Raw genomic sequence first — 13,483 nt, forward strand, 5'->3', positions numbered from 1 at the left:
TTAAGCGAAATTTATTTGTTTGAGTGTTCTTTTTGTTTAGAAGAGTGTAACTGTTGAGTTTTTAATAATAAAAGAGCACTGTTTGTTTCACTTTAATAATTATTACTTTAAGATAATTTAAGAGAATTCTATTCGAAAACGTGACTTTTAATTTTGATTGTCGAAATTTTAACTTGACTCGATGAAAAGATGTGGAAAAGGTTCAGTTAGGGTTAGATCAAGTGTATGAGAAGTAAGAAGGGAGAGAGGAGAAAGTCGAGATAAGCAAATTTGAGGAATTCAACAACAAGGAGTAAGGAAATCGAGTAATTGAATTATTATTTTAACATTTCCGTCCGCCATGGCGACATCGTTGTTGACATTATGTTGAATCTTCGGAGTCGAGTGATGGTAAGATGGCTAGTTTAGAGATGGGTCTCTTTAACGTAGAGTTTGCAGTACGTAGGGTAACTACTCTTGTCAGACCATCCGTACCTGGGTGAAGAGTTAGGATCCTGGCAAGTGGCCATTTGCTTGGAGGCATTCGTTCATCAGTTAATAACACTAATGATCCAACTTTTAGTACATTGGAAGGGTGATGCCATTTAGAGGTAGACAAGTATCTCTGAAGACATTCAGAGGACCAACGACTCCAGAAATGTTGTAGCTTCTGTTGCAAAAGTTGCCATCTGTCGAGACGATTGCATGCGAGGTGTTCAAGAGATGGCTCAGGAATGGTATTGAGAGGTTCTCCAATAAGGAAGTGCCCAGGAGTAAGAGCAGAGATGTCATCAGGGTCATCAGAGAGAGGTGATATAGGTCGTGAGTTTAAGACCGCTTCAATTTGGATCAAAAGAGTTGAGAGTTCTTCAAAGGTCATAGGAGTGTCTCCGACGGTTCGTTTGAGATGGAACTTTACTGATTTGACAGCGGCTTCCCATTTGCCACCAAAGTGAGGTGCAGCAGGGGGAATGAAGCTCCAGTGAGTTCCGTCCTTGAGTAAAAGTCGAGATAAGGTGAGATGCTCTTTAGACGCCGAAGTAAAGAGATCCTTAAGAGCAGATTCTGCTCCTTGAAACGTAGTGCCGCAGTCACTATATAAGGTGTGACATATTCCTCTTCTGCCAGTTAATCTTCTATACGCAGCCATGAACTTATCCGTGGAGTAATCGGTGACTACTTCAAGATGAACGGCGGATGTTGAGAGACACACAAAAATAGCCAGCCAACCTTTATGAGTTTTAGCACCTCGACCAGACCATGTTTTTAGCGTGATGGGTCCGGCATAGTCTACACCAGTGTGTAAGAATGGCCGAGAAGGTGTGACCCTTGGAGAAGGGAGCTGGCCCATGAGTTGTTGCGCTCGGATGCTACGATGACGTGCACAAGTAATGCATTTTAAGATGTGTGATCTGATTGGAGCTCGTCCACCAACTATCCAGTAGTTTTGGCGCAGTAAACAGAGAGTGATCTGAGTACCTCCATGAAGAGTCTTTTGATGAGCATCTGAAATCAAAAGAGAGGATAAGGAACATTTTCTAGGTAAAATAACGGGACTTTGTGAATTCTCGTCAAGAAATGAGTTTTTCAGTCTTCCTCCAACTCTGAGTGTTCCAGAGTGATCCAAAAAGGGAGTGAGTCTTATAAGTGAGTTGGACTTAGAGAGTGGCTGTCTTTGAAGAATACATTTGATTGTCTCAGAGAAGTATGCTGATTGAGTAGATTGAATCCAAAATAATAAGGCTTGTTGTATCTCCTTAGGTGAAATTGGACTGAGGAATGGTACGTTTAACTCATGTTTGAATTTAGCAACAGCACGTTGACATAAAACAGTAATGCGCAGTAGTCGTTGGATGGATGAGAATCGAGATGACAAGTTCCAGAGCTCAGGAATTCGTTGATGGCTCGCAAGAAGCGAGACTCCTGGACGTTCCTCTGAATTAGTTGTAATATAAGGGGTATTTGTAGAAGAAGGCCAAACGGATTGATCTTGAGATAGCCACGAGGGACCGGACCACCAAAGAGGGTGATTGATTAGCTGAGAGGAAGTCAGACCACGAGAAGCACAATCTGCCGGGTTCTGTTTCCCAGGAACTAATTTCCACTTTGCATGAGGAACACCATCTTGTATGAAATGGACTCTGTTTCGAACAAAGTCTTTCCATCGAGATGGGTGACTTTGAATCCACGAGAGTGCAACGTTAGAGTCAGTCCACAAATAAATTTCATGATCAGGAAGGTGTAGAGCTTTGATCATTTGAACCGTAATTCGAACTAGTAAGGCACAAGATGCTAACTCCAATCTAGGTATAGTACATGGTTTAAGTGGAGCCACCTTGGTTTTTGAACATACAAAGTAAGTTTTGTAGTCGTTATTTAAAGGAATGCGAATATAAAATACAGCGGACAGAGCAAGTTGTGACGCATCTGAAAAACAGTGTATTTGAATGTTTTTAGAGAACGTAGAGAGTCCGATATACCGAGGAATATTGACTTGAGATAGATCAGTTAAATTTTGTTGAAATTGTATCCATTTTTGAGACAGCTTAGGAGAGAGATTATCGTCCCAATTGAGTTTTTCTAACCAGAGTGATTGCAATAGAATTTTTGCCTTGATGATAACTGGGGCTATAAATCCCAGTGGGTCAAAAATTTGAGCTATATAAGATAGGATAATTCTTTTCGTGATGTGATCATGAGATTGTTGTTTGAGTGAAAATCGAAAGGAGTCTGATTCAGGGGACCAATTTAAACCTTAGACTTTGGTAGTATTGTTGTCAAAAGTGTGTTCTAGGTCGGAAGATTGAGACGAGAAAAAGTCTTTCGATAGTATAGGAGTATTAGTTTTCCACTTAGCCAAAGGGAATCCGCCCGCCTTGCAGAGTTCTATTAATTGTTGTGCGACAGAGAGAAGTTCTTCAGCAGAGTCAGCTCCACCACTTATGTCATCCACGTAACGACCTTTCGTCATAGGTTCTACTGCTAAGGGGAATCGATGTCCCTCATCAATGATGAGTTGATTCATAACTCTTCCTGCTAAAAATGGTGCAGATCGAGTTCCATACGTAACGGTGTTGAGTTCATGAATTTTTATCTCGTTGTTATCATCTACCCAAAGTATACGTTGAAATCGTCTATCTTCGGGGTGGATTATAATTTGCCTAAAAATCTTTGTGATGTCTGTGATAAAAACAAAGCGAAATCGTCTGAAAAATAATAGTACTTCAAAAATGTCCGATTGTAATTTAGCTCCAATGTGGAGGAGATCATTGAGAGAAGGTCCATCAATAGTCTTAAAGGAGCCGTTAAAGACTACTCTGATTTTCCACGAATCATCATCCTCCTTGAGGATTCCGTGATGAGGTAGAAAGAAATTTGGAGAGAAATCTGAGTCTGGTGAAGAGACAACGGTAAGATGCTGTAATGATTTATACTCACGCATAAATCTATGATAAAGATCGTGATAAGTTGAATCAGAGTTGAGTTTTATTAAGAGTTGTTTGAGAATTCTAATTCTCTATTGCGAAAATGAGTTTGTAGAAAGAATTGTTCACATTTAAGTTCATCTGGGGAAAGAGTAACAGATTCTGATTGAGGAACAGGTGCTTCTTCCAGCTGCCAAAATTTTGTAAGCAGATGTTGAATGTCCTCATTGGTGTAGGATTGTTGAACAGATAGTGAGACGTGATGTGAAGTTGGAATGGGACCTAATATAACCCATCCAAAGAAGGTATCTTGAGCTATCAAGTTCCCAAAATTATGTCTGATAACACGTGTTCGAATAATTTGAGAATAGTAATCAGCCCCAAGAATAATGTCGATAGGACTAGGGGTGAGAAAATCTGGATCAGCTAAATTTAGTGTTTTTAGAACAGGCCAAGATAATTCAGAATGTTGAAAAGAGGGTAACCATGTGGTTAGATGAGATAAGATATGTAGCGAAATAGATAGCGTTTCAGATGAAGAATGTATAGAATGTAAAGATATTCTTACCAAGCCTCTGGTGTGTCCGGAGGGGGTTCCGCCAATACCAAGTATTGGAATTTTAGAGTGGGATCTTCCGAGATGTATTAAGGATACAACCTTTTCTGAGATGAAGCTGAGTTCTGATCCAGGATCAATGAGTGCTCTGATTTTGACTGAAGAACATTTTGGCGAAATTACAACAAGTTGCGTAGTAGCGAGTAGTACTGATGATCTTGATAGTTGAGTGCTTTCAGGAGATGGTCATTGATGGAGATCAGAGTGTTCCGATGTTGAGTGACTGGGTTCCAAATTTGTGATTGTTTCATGAGTTGTTGAATTATTTGAAGTAGTTGCTGCATTAGCGTAAGAATCCGGGTTAGAGTTAGACTTGATTTGATGTGATCCGATTAGATGAGAATCGTGAAGTGACGTGTGATGTTTTCCATTAATGACCGACATCTTGTTGGATTGCGACACGATCTCACATTATGTCGCCCAAGACAATTGTAACAGAGTCTTTGCTCTTGAACTAATTGTGCTCTTGAATTGGGAGTACGGTCTTTATAATTGGCACAGGTAGTGATGAAATGAAGTTCACTGCAGTCATCACATTCATAATTCGGTTGAGATTGTCGAGGTGTCTCTTGAGTGGAATTGGTTGTAGTGGTCGCGTGAATCCTTGCAGGATTTGAATTTGAACGAACAGGAGCAGGTCGAGGAGTTGGTGTCTTCGAAGCTGAAGGTTTAAGATTTCCCTTTTCCAATTCTATGTTCTCCAATGCCCTAGCTCTGCCACTAATGAAGGTCTTGAGTTGATCAAGGGTAGGATAATCTGAATTTGAACCTAGGTGGAGTTCCCAAGCTTCTCGAGATGCGAGATCAAGATTGCGGACTAAAAGATGAACGAGAATTATATCCCAATGATCAATGGGGACTCCAAGAGTTCTTAAAGCACTAGCAGCTTCATTTGTAGTATTAAGATGAGCTTGTAGTCCTTTACCTGATTTAACGTTAATGACTGGAGGAGATAAAAGTTTATTTAAGTGAGAATTGATAAGCATACGTTTATTTTCAAATCTGTCTACTAAAGTGTCCCAAGCAGTTGGAAAAGAAGGACCTGAATTTGGAAGTGATGCGATAAGTTGACTTGCATCTCCTTGAAGAGTAGACCTGAGATAGTGCATCTTTTCGACATTGGTGAGGTCAGGGTTCTTTCCGACCAATGACGAAAAGAGATCCGAGTATGCCTGCCATTCTGTATATTCTCCAGAGAATGTATTTAAGCTGATTTTAGGAAGAAATGATCTCGGGTGAGCGTATGATGTTGAAGCAGAAGTGTCAGCTAGGTTTAATCCAGTTGGAGTGGTATCTCTTTCGAGATCGTCCTTAAGATTTAGTAACGCAGCCAATGCAGAAGAATAATTATACTTCGAATACTTCGAACAGTCGTTCATGTGTTTTGTCAAATTTATCCCAATGTGATTGAAGAAGATCGAGTCGGGTTTGAATGTCTCTAATTTTGGGGTTATGAAGCCCTTCGAGAACTTCATCATTCAATTTGGCTATGTACTCAAGACGTTGTTTTTGTAAGGCGATTTTAACTTCTGACATGATAAAATAATTTTAAATACTGTCGCGGAAAATTTACTAATATTCAATTATAAATTGAACGAAACGAAATTATACTGTAAAAATAAACTCACACTTGTGTGTAAACAAAGAAAACAAGATATAATACTAATGTCACGGGAGCAAAGTAACGAGAGAGAATAGAAATAAGACGGAGCGGTTCACTGAGTCACTGTGTCGATGTGTATGTGTTAACTGAGAAACACAATATGGAGACACACACACTGTCACTGTTTATACCACCAAAAATCCGGCTCGAAGGACCAATGTTTGAATTTTGAAAAATTTATGTATTAAATAAATTGCAAGGAAATTATTAACTGATCACAAACACTATTTATTATTAAAATATAATCTTTATTTTACACGAAAAAGATGTAACGAAAAGTATAAAGTAATTTAACCAATGATCAATTACATGTAGTTTTTACACATATTAAGCGAAATTTATTTGTTTGAGTGTTCTTTTTGTTTAGAAGAGTGTAACTGTTGAGTTTTTAATAATAAAAGAGCACTGTTTGTTTTACTTTAATAATTATTACTTTAAGATAATTTAAGAGAATTCTATTCGAAAACGTGACTTTTAATTTTGATTGTCGAAATTTTAACTTGACTCGATGAAAAGATGTGGAAAAGGTTCAGTTAGGGTTAGATCAAGTGTATGAGAAGTAAGAAGGGAGAGAGGAGAAAGTCGAAATAAGCAAATTTGAGGAATTCAACAACAAGGAGTAAGGAAATCGAGTAATTGAATTATTATTTTAACATAACCAAATAATTTGGTTGCTTAAATACCAACAGTCGACTGAAAAAATATTCACTGGTTCCTAGGTAGAAATTTCAACTCTATAATGACCAGTCACTGGACAGTTTTTCTAGATTCTGGCCAGTGATTGACCAGAAAATCTGGCAAGTGATTGATTAGAAATGTAACGCGCTGTTTTAGCAGTCACTGGTTAGATTATCTGGCCAGTGACTGGCAAGTAACTGACCAGTAACTGGACAGTTTTCTGCTCAAAATCTAGAATAAAATATAATTTTTCCCCTCTCTTTTTATTTTGTTTATAATTACACATTTATTTATATTTTTGTGTTTATTCAAATATTTAAGACTAATGAACAATTACTCTACCAATAACACTTAAATCTAAGAATGAAAAATTCGCACGCATGGGGGATCGAACATTAGACCCTGGAGACGCAACGCATGTGCGTTACCACGCAGCCACGGTGACTAGATAGTAACTTATCATAACTACAAGTTTAAGAACTGAAGAACTGGTCACCGATTGTGACCAGAATTTCTGGCCAGTGACTTGTCAGAAGTAATGATCAGAAATCGTGACCAGATAAACTGTTTAGTCACTTGCGTCAGAGACTTGACGGCTTATCTTGTCAAAATTTAGAAAAATGTTAACTTTGGTAATGTGACAGTGAAACGAGCATAATTTTTATATAAAGTTACTTTAGACTTTTCTGTTTTTGACCGTATGGAACATAAAAAGTATTTTTAATATCTAATTATAAATGATTGACTAAGAGTGTATTTTTATGGGACTGGTGCTTTGTTTTTTTCCTAAGTAACTATGGTCAGTTTCTGTGTCCGCAGTTTCTTTTTTTAATAGTGTCAAGATTTTCTGGCTAGAAAATTTTATTTTCTAATATATATATTTAATTGAAGAAATTACAAATAATTGAAATTTCGTAAAATTTAATATTGCAAAGAAATGTATTTGAAAATTGTCAAAGAACTTTTTCGAAAATTATTAAAAATAATCGATTTTAAGAAGAATTTTAGTTAAAAATTCTTAAAAAATCTAGAATAATTCTTTTAATAAGTTTCGGCAAGTTTTTCTGATCAGTGGTGGACCAGTTTTTTAAGGTGGAATCTTAAAAAATTCTTCAAATCAGTGACTGGCCAGTGTCTGGAAAGAAATTCTTATCACTATTATGATCAGATTTTCTGGTCAGTGACTTGACAAAAGGGGAATTGTTTTTATCCAGTGAAACTGTCCAGTCGCTTATTCAAGACTGGCCAGATTGTCTTGGCAAGTAAAACTCACTCTCGACTCTTCAGCTACTGGAAGAAAACAAGTAATACTTGACAAATTTCTACCTGGGTTCATGAGTAAAAATCCAAAGAACTTCTTTAAGTATACTACAAAAGTTTTACTGTTTCATAATATTAGAGGCACCTTTTGTAATTTAGTTTTCTAATTTTTAAATCTCGCGTCGAATTTTTTTATCAATAATCACAAACTTTGAACAAAAATTCAAAATGATTCCAGATGTTTCGATTTTTACAGTTTCTTTTTTTGTCCTTTGTATATACACACTAGATTATCTCCGTTAAGTTTCTGCTTCATGTTGTTGACTTTTTTTATGTCCACGTCTATTTTAGGAGGACAGGTAGAGAGATAAAATTGAAAAAGAAACATGTTTATTTTTCTTCTGATGTACCTGCGAACCTTTAGAAGACAATATATAACAGCATTTGAGAGAATTATGTTTAACACTGTTTTTTACCTTTTTTTCTTCTTCTGTTTTTCTAAAAAATCGAAAAAGGATTGGAAGGGATGGTGGTGGTGATCGGAAAAGAAAAAAGCAGTTCACAAACCAGAGAGAAATCTTTCTCGTGGCAAATTATGCAGATTCGTAACATTTGCATTTGCTTTGCATACCTGGTTGCACCAACGGACGATGCAAACTTGAAGGAAGAGAAAAAAATGGAAAAAAGAAAAAAAATTGTTTGCTTGTTTGTTTGTTTTTCCAATCGGATGGATTCGCGATTGCACGCGTCCTGCCTTGATCGAGCGCGCTCCAGCTTCAAATAGAATTCATAGATCGATTGATCGATCTCACGCTCCCCTTTGTTCGCATTCAAATAACACGACATTTTCATTAAGGTTCACTGTTTGCAGTTGCATTGCGAATTAAAAATTCCACATTATTATTTATAAGGTAATTAACAATGCCTTTTCGTGTGCTATTTTACTGAGTCTTGTTAATGAATAAATTAGTCATTCTCTATCTCTCTCCTCTCTAAACAATAAATCGTTTTGAAATAAATTAGGATCTGTGAATAACCCATGATGCAATGTCCGCACCTGGTCCAAATTGGGAATTAATCAGACTGCCTAAGTTGGGCCCAGCTGGGCGCTATCTGGATTCTGTCGGGGCTCTAGCAGGAGGCAATGATGTCATGCAATGTTAGCAATGTTAATGCAAGCTTAACATATCCCACCTTCGTAACATTGCACACACTGCAAAAAGAAGTATCTTATTTAAGATGTTTTGGTAGTCATTTCTAAGATGTTATTGTAGTCACTTTTTAGTCATTTAAAATATCTTAATTTAAGATACTAAAAGCATCTTCGTACATATTTTCAGCATATTTTTCGGGAAAAAAGTTTTGAGGTTAACTATGGGCTTATATATGTAAGACATTTTATGCATCTTAGTTTTTAGTAACTTAAATTTTTTTCGCATCTTACAATTCACAAGTATCTTATCGCTAAACATCTTGTTGAGACAGAAACATCTTAATTTAAGATACTTTAAAAAACTTACAGAAGTATCTTACTTTTTTAAGTATAAAAACATCTTAAAAATCAGTAAGATACTTTAGAAAACATCTTATTTTAAGATGTAAGATACCATTTTTCCATCTTACATCTTATTTTAAGATATCAAATAAGACACTTATTTTTGCAGTGCAGTAACATTACACGGTGGTCTTCAAGCACTTTTAGGTTTACCTAAAATGAGTCAAAATTGTGCTAACGCAGTTTTATCTGCAATCGCCCCAAGATTCCAAATTTTCATTTTCGAAAATCGTAGCTGATTATAAGTTTAGGAAAAAGTTGTCAAAGAATGAAAGTTTTAGTTTATTTTCGACTTTTAAAAAATGTAAACAAAAATTTTTTTTTATAAACAAATTAATTTTTTTTAACTTTCGACCGGATTTTATAATTAAAAAAACCTCCTTTTTAGAAAAGTGCCCATTATGTCGGTCTTTTGAAAATTATTCCATAATTTCAAAATAGAGGGAAAAAAAATTAACACCTCATGATTTTTCATGTTTAAGGTGCCCTAGACGGTAAACAATTCTTATCTGAATAACTTCCTAGAAGAACCAGAGATATTGATGTTCAAGTCTTTGTTTTTGTAGTCGTAGAAGTGAAAATTTCAATGTTTCGTCCAATTATTTATAATAGAGACTGTTTAAAAATTTTAAATAAGTTTAATTTCTATTCTTTTTCTTCAAATGACACAATAAAATTGCACCCAATCATTAACCTTGTAAAACCTGGTTTATTAATAAAAAAACCGTCCTTTTTAGAAAAGGGCCCATTTTGTCGAATTTTCGTATTTTTCAAAATGGAGGGGGGTTGGTTTTAAAAATTTAAAACCTATTGGTTTTTTATCTTTAAGATGCCCTGGACTGGAAACAATTCTTATCAATTGGTATCACAATCTTTAATTTCGTTTTTCTCGAAATGAGGTTTTGACGTTCTAAACTTTGAAATTCTGTAACTCATCGAATTTTTCAACAAAAATGTTCTATGTCCACTCAAAATTTTCCAAATTTTGCAAGGAATTCGCCCATGTAGATAAGTCCAATAGTGCCAAAATGGGCCCTTTTCATGTGGACGTCCACATATATTAACTTCAATATTTGACTTAAAAAAAATGTTTTTGAGGATTTTTTAAAATCCATCAATCCATTTCGACATATTTTTATGATAAATATAACTAGCAATTTTTAGCCAAATTCGTTGACACCTCTTCGTGTTATCGTGTTCACAAAAAACGATCCACACACACATACATCCGGACAATTGTTCAGGGTCTTATATAACATAGTCCTATATATAGAAGAAAATTTGTTTAAAGGATTTTTAAAAATTTTATAAATTAAACTACTATAAAGCTTCCTCCACGAAGAAGCAAAATGATTGAAATTTCAGTCATTTTTCACTGATTGACCAATTAAAAAATGACTGAAAACTTCTGTCACGCACATTGAAAATTTCAGTTATTTTTTAATTTGCCAATCAGTGAAAAATTACTGAAATTTTAATCATTTTTAACTGATCTTCAGTGAAACTTCACTAATTCAAATCGCGAGAATAGAGTCACTGAAAATCAGTCAAATTTCACTGATTCAGTTTTAGAGAGTTAATAATTATTTAAGTATAATTAAAAAATGAAACTAATTTCAGAAGAATTTGAATTATTAAAATTTTTTAAATTTTAAGTAAAATTGGATTCATAGGCAAATTTTAAACATGAATTTTTATATTTATTTTCCAATTGTTTAAACAAATTAATAAAAATTATAAGAATTTTAAAACCTGTGAACGTCAATCATTTGTGAAAAATTTTAAAAAAAGTTTTGTATAAGTCTTTTTTTGTTCAAGTAGTATTTTGTTCATAAAATTGTTATAAACAAATTATGATGGATGAAAGGGGTTTCATCCCTAGCATAAACAAATGCATTTTTAATAAAAGTATTAACGGGATTTACAGGCAAATTAAAAGAAAGTTATATCTATTTCTTTGTTTTCAATGTCCAATTGATTAAAAATTATTCAAAAAAAAAATTATTCAAAAATGTAAGATTTTTAAAAACTCTCCATTTCAATCGATTCTGCATAAAAAAATTAAGAAATTTTTGTATGGTCCTGTTTAGTGCAAGTTGTACTTTGTTCATAAAATTGTTATAAACAAACTATTCTGGATAAATAATGTTTCATCTGTAGCATAATTTTTCTATAGGTAACAATTTTATAAACCAAAATACGACTTGTACAAAAAAATGTCCCATACTAAACTTTCTTATTTTTCTACATAGAATTGATTGGCATTGATAGCTTTTAAAAATCTTACAATTTTTATTAATTTATTTAAAAAATTATTTTTAAACAATTGGAAATTAAAAACAAAAAAAGATACCTCTTTTTTTAATTTTCCTATGCGCATAAATTCATTTTTTACTTTTTTAATACAATTATTGGTTTCTTCATGAGACTTAATGGGTTAAACATACAACAGATTAATAAATTATTTATAAAGTTTATTTTTCCGAATGATATATTATTTCCGAATTCAATGAATTTATTTTATTTAGACATTTGATTTATTTCACAAAATTTCTATGTATGTAACATTTGGTTTAAATAACATTTTACTCTTCAAAATTTAAAGTCTATCTACTCTCTAATTTGAATAAGTTAAAAATCATAGTTTTAACTGACAACCAGTGACTGAGTTTTTGCTTCTAAATCAGTTATTTTAAACTGATTTAAATTTAGAGAGCAATTGAATTAAAAAATTATAGTTTAAAAATGGATGCTGTTCCGAAAATTCTGGGACAACCGCTTTTGGATGGTTTTATTTATTATATAGAAGTAGGGTTTGTAAGGGCAATTCTGCTTTTAATTTAAACCAAATTCTGTGCATATATAAACAAACAATTATTTTTGTCTTAACTTTCAAAATATTTCTTTCCATATAAAATGTTAAATGCTATTATAGGAACACAGAAAATTGTGGACTATTTTTTTAACACCAAAAATTAATTTTAAGACCTACAATTGTTTTATTCTTATTTTAGGTACATAAGCCTAAAAATGAGTTGCATTTAAGAAAAAAATAGATTTGACCTGAAAATAATTTAAGACTTTGTTTTAACAGTATATTTTTGGAATTTTCTCAGTAATAGGGAATATTGGTTAACTGTATGGTGATATGCATTCATTTGGTTATTGATTCTGTCAAAATTTTGTTGTTTTCAACAAAATTTTTCTTTGTATGAAGAGGAGAACGAAAGGAAAAGCATGAAGCAATTATTCATTTCTTATTTTTCACCGAAAGTGTTTCTTGAGGGATTTTTAAGCCAAACACGTAACAGTTTTTTCTGATGTAAAACGAAAATAAAATTGTTTCGTTAATTTTCGACTTGATTCCAATGTACTGAAAATAAAAAAGTCGATTGGTCTCTCTCTCCCTCTTTTCTGAAATAAGCAAGAGCATTGACATGATAAAAGTTTCTTATATATATATTAGCGCAGAAGTCGCTCTCGCAACTGGTTCTACCGACGCGTCTGATATGCCCTTCAATTTAATTCGTGATTCGTACACTCGTGAAGGACGCAGTTGAATTGCAAGACGCGCGTGCTGCCAACTTTGGCTACCCGCATTAATTTTTGACGTCTTTGGCAACTTGGAGAATAATAATAAAAACATGCAAAAGAAGAAATGGGTTAAGCATTAAGAATTATATGGAAGTAAAATTATCCGCGCACTATAGACAAACACGTGAATATATGAAGCAAAAAATCAATTTTAACCTCTTCGCAGTTTGATGAAAAAATTGTTTTTAATCAAAAAAGGATTCAGAAAATACTTTTCTTAAATAATATCTACGATTTAATCAGACTTAAGGAATTTGAGATCGTTACACTAAAAAAAAAAATTTATTTCATTCAAATAACCAATTAATTGACTATATTATCAATTAAATATTTAATTAAATCAAATAATATTTATTGGAGTCAATTAAATGGCATTTGCTTCAAATACTGAAATTATATTGGTTCAAATACCATAATTAAATGACTCCAATAAATATTATTTGATTCAAGTGAATATTTAATTGATAATAGTCAATTAATCGGTTATTTGAATCAAATAAATTTTATTTTTCAGTGTATAATTTTTAATTTCATGTTTTTAGAAATGAAATTTTCGATATTTCCTAAGATTATTTATAATAAAGTCGCTTAACAAATTTTTTTATGTCTACTTTCTCTTTTTTCGCTTTAAATAACTCAATAAAATAACACCCTTAATCCACCTGGAACATCAACAACGCCAAATACGGAGCAGATTCTTTCATCAATTGTGG

The 13,483-nt window shown here is 33.5% G+C and overlaps 2 protein-coding genes across 2 annotated transcripts; both read right to left on the reverse strand.

Moving 5' to 3' along the window:
- Positions 1–361: 361 nt before the first annotated feature.
- Positions 362–2,236, reverse strand: LOC122499957. The gene has a single exon (XM_043608564.1). The coding sequence runs from the start codon at positions 2,234–2,236 to the stop codon at positions 362–364; it is 1,875 nt and encodes a 624-aa protein (XP_043464499.1).
- Positions 2,237–4,352: 2,116 nt separating this feature from the next.
- On the reverse strand, positions 4,353–5,399 carry LOC122499958. Its single transcript, XM_043608565.1, has one exon. It carries the CDS (start codon positions 5,397–5,399, stop codon positions 4,353–4,355), a length of 1,047 nt encoding a protein of 348 aa, XP_043464500.1.
- Between the last annotated feature and the right edge of the window lie 8,084 nt (positions 5,400–13,483).

The sequence above is a fragment of the Leptopilina heterotoma genome, unplaced genomic scaffold, assembly GCF_015476425.1.
Source record: "Leptopilina heterotoma isolate Lh14 unplaced genomic scaffold, ASM1547642v1 Lhet_18, whole genome shotgun sequence".
Lineage (NCBI taxonomy): Eukaryota > Metazoa > Arthropoda > Insecta > Hymenoptera > Figitidae > Leptopilina > Leptopilina heterotoma.

Excerpts from the sequence above, each read along its gene's own strand:
- LOC122499958 (XM_043608565.1), bottom strand. The coding sequence starts at position 5,399 with ATGAACGACTGTTCGAAGTATTCGAAGTATAATTATTCTTCTGCATTG.
- LOC122499957 (XM_043608564.1), bottom strand. The coding sequence starts at position 2,236 with ATGATCAAAGCTCTACACCTTCCTGATCATGAAATTTATTTGTGGACT.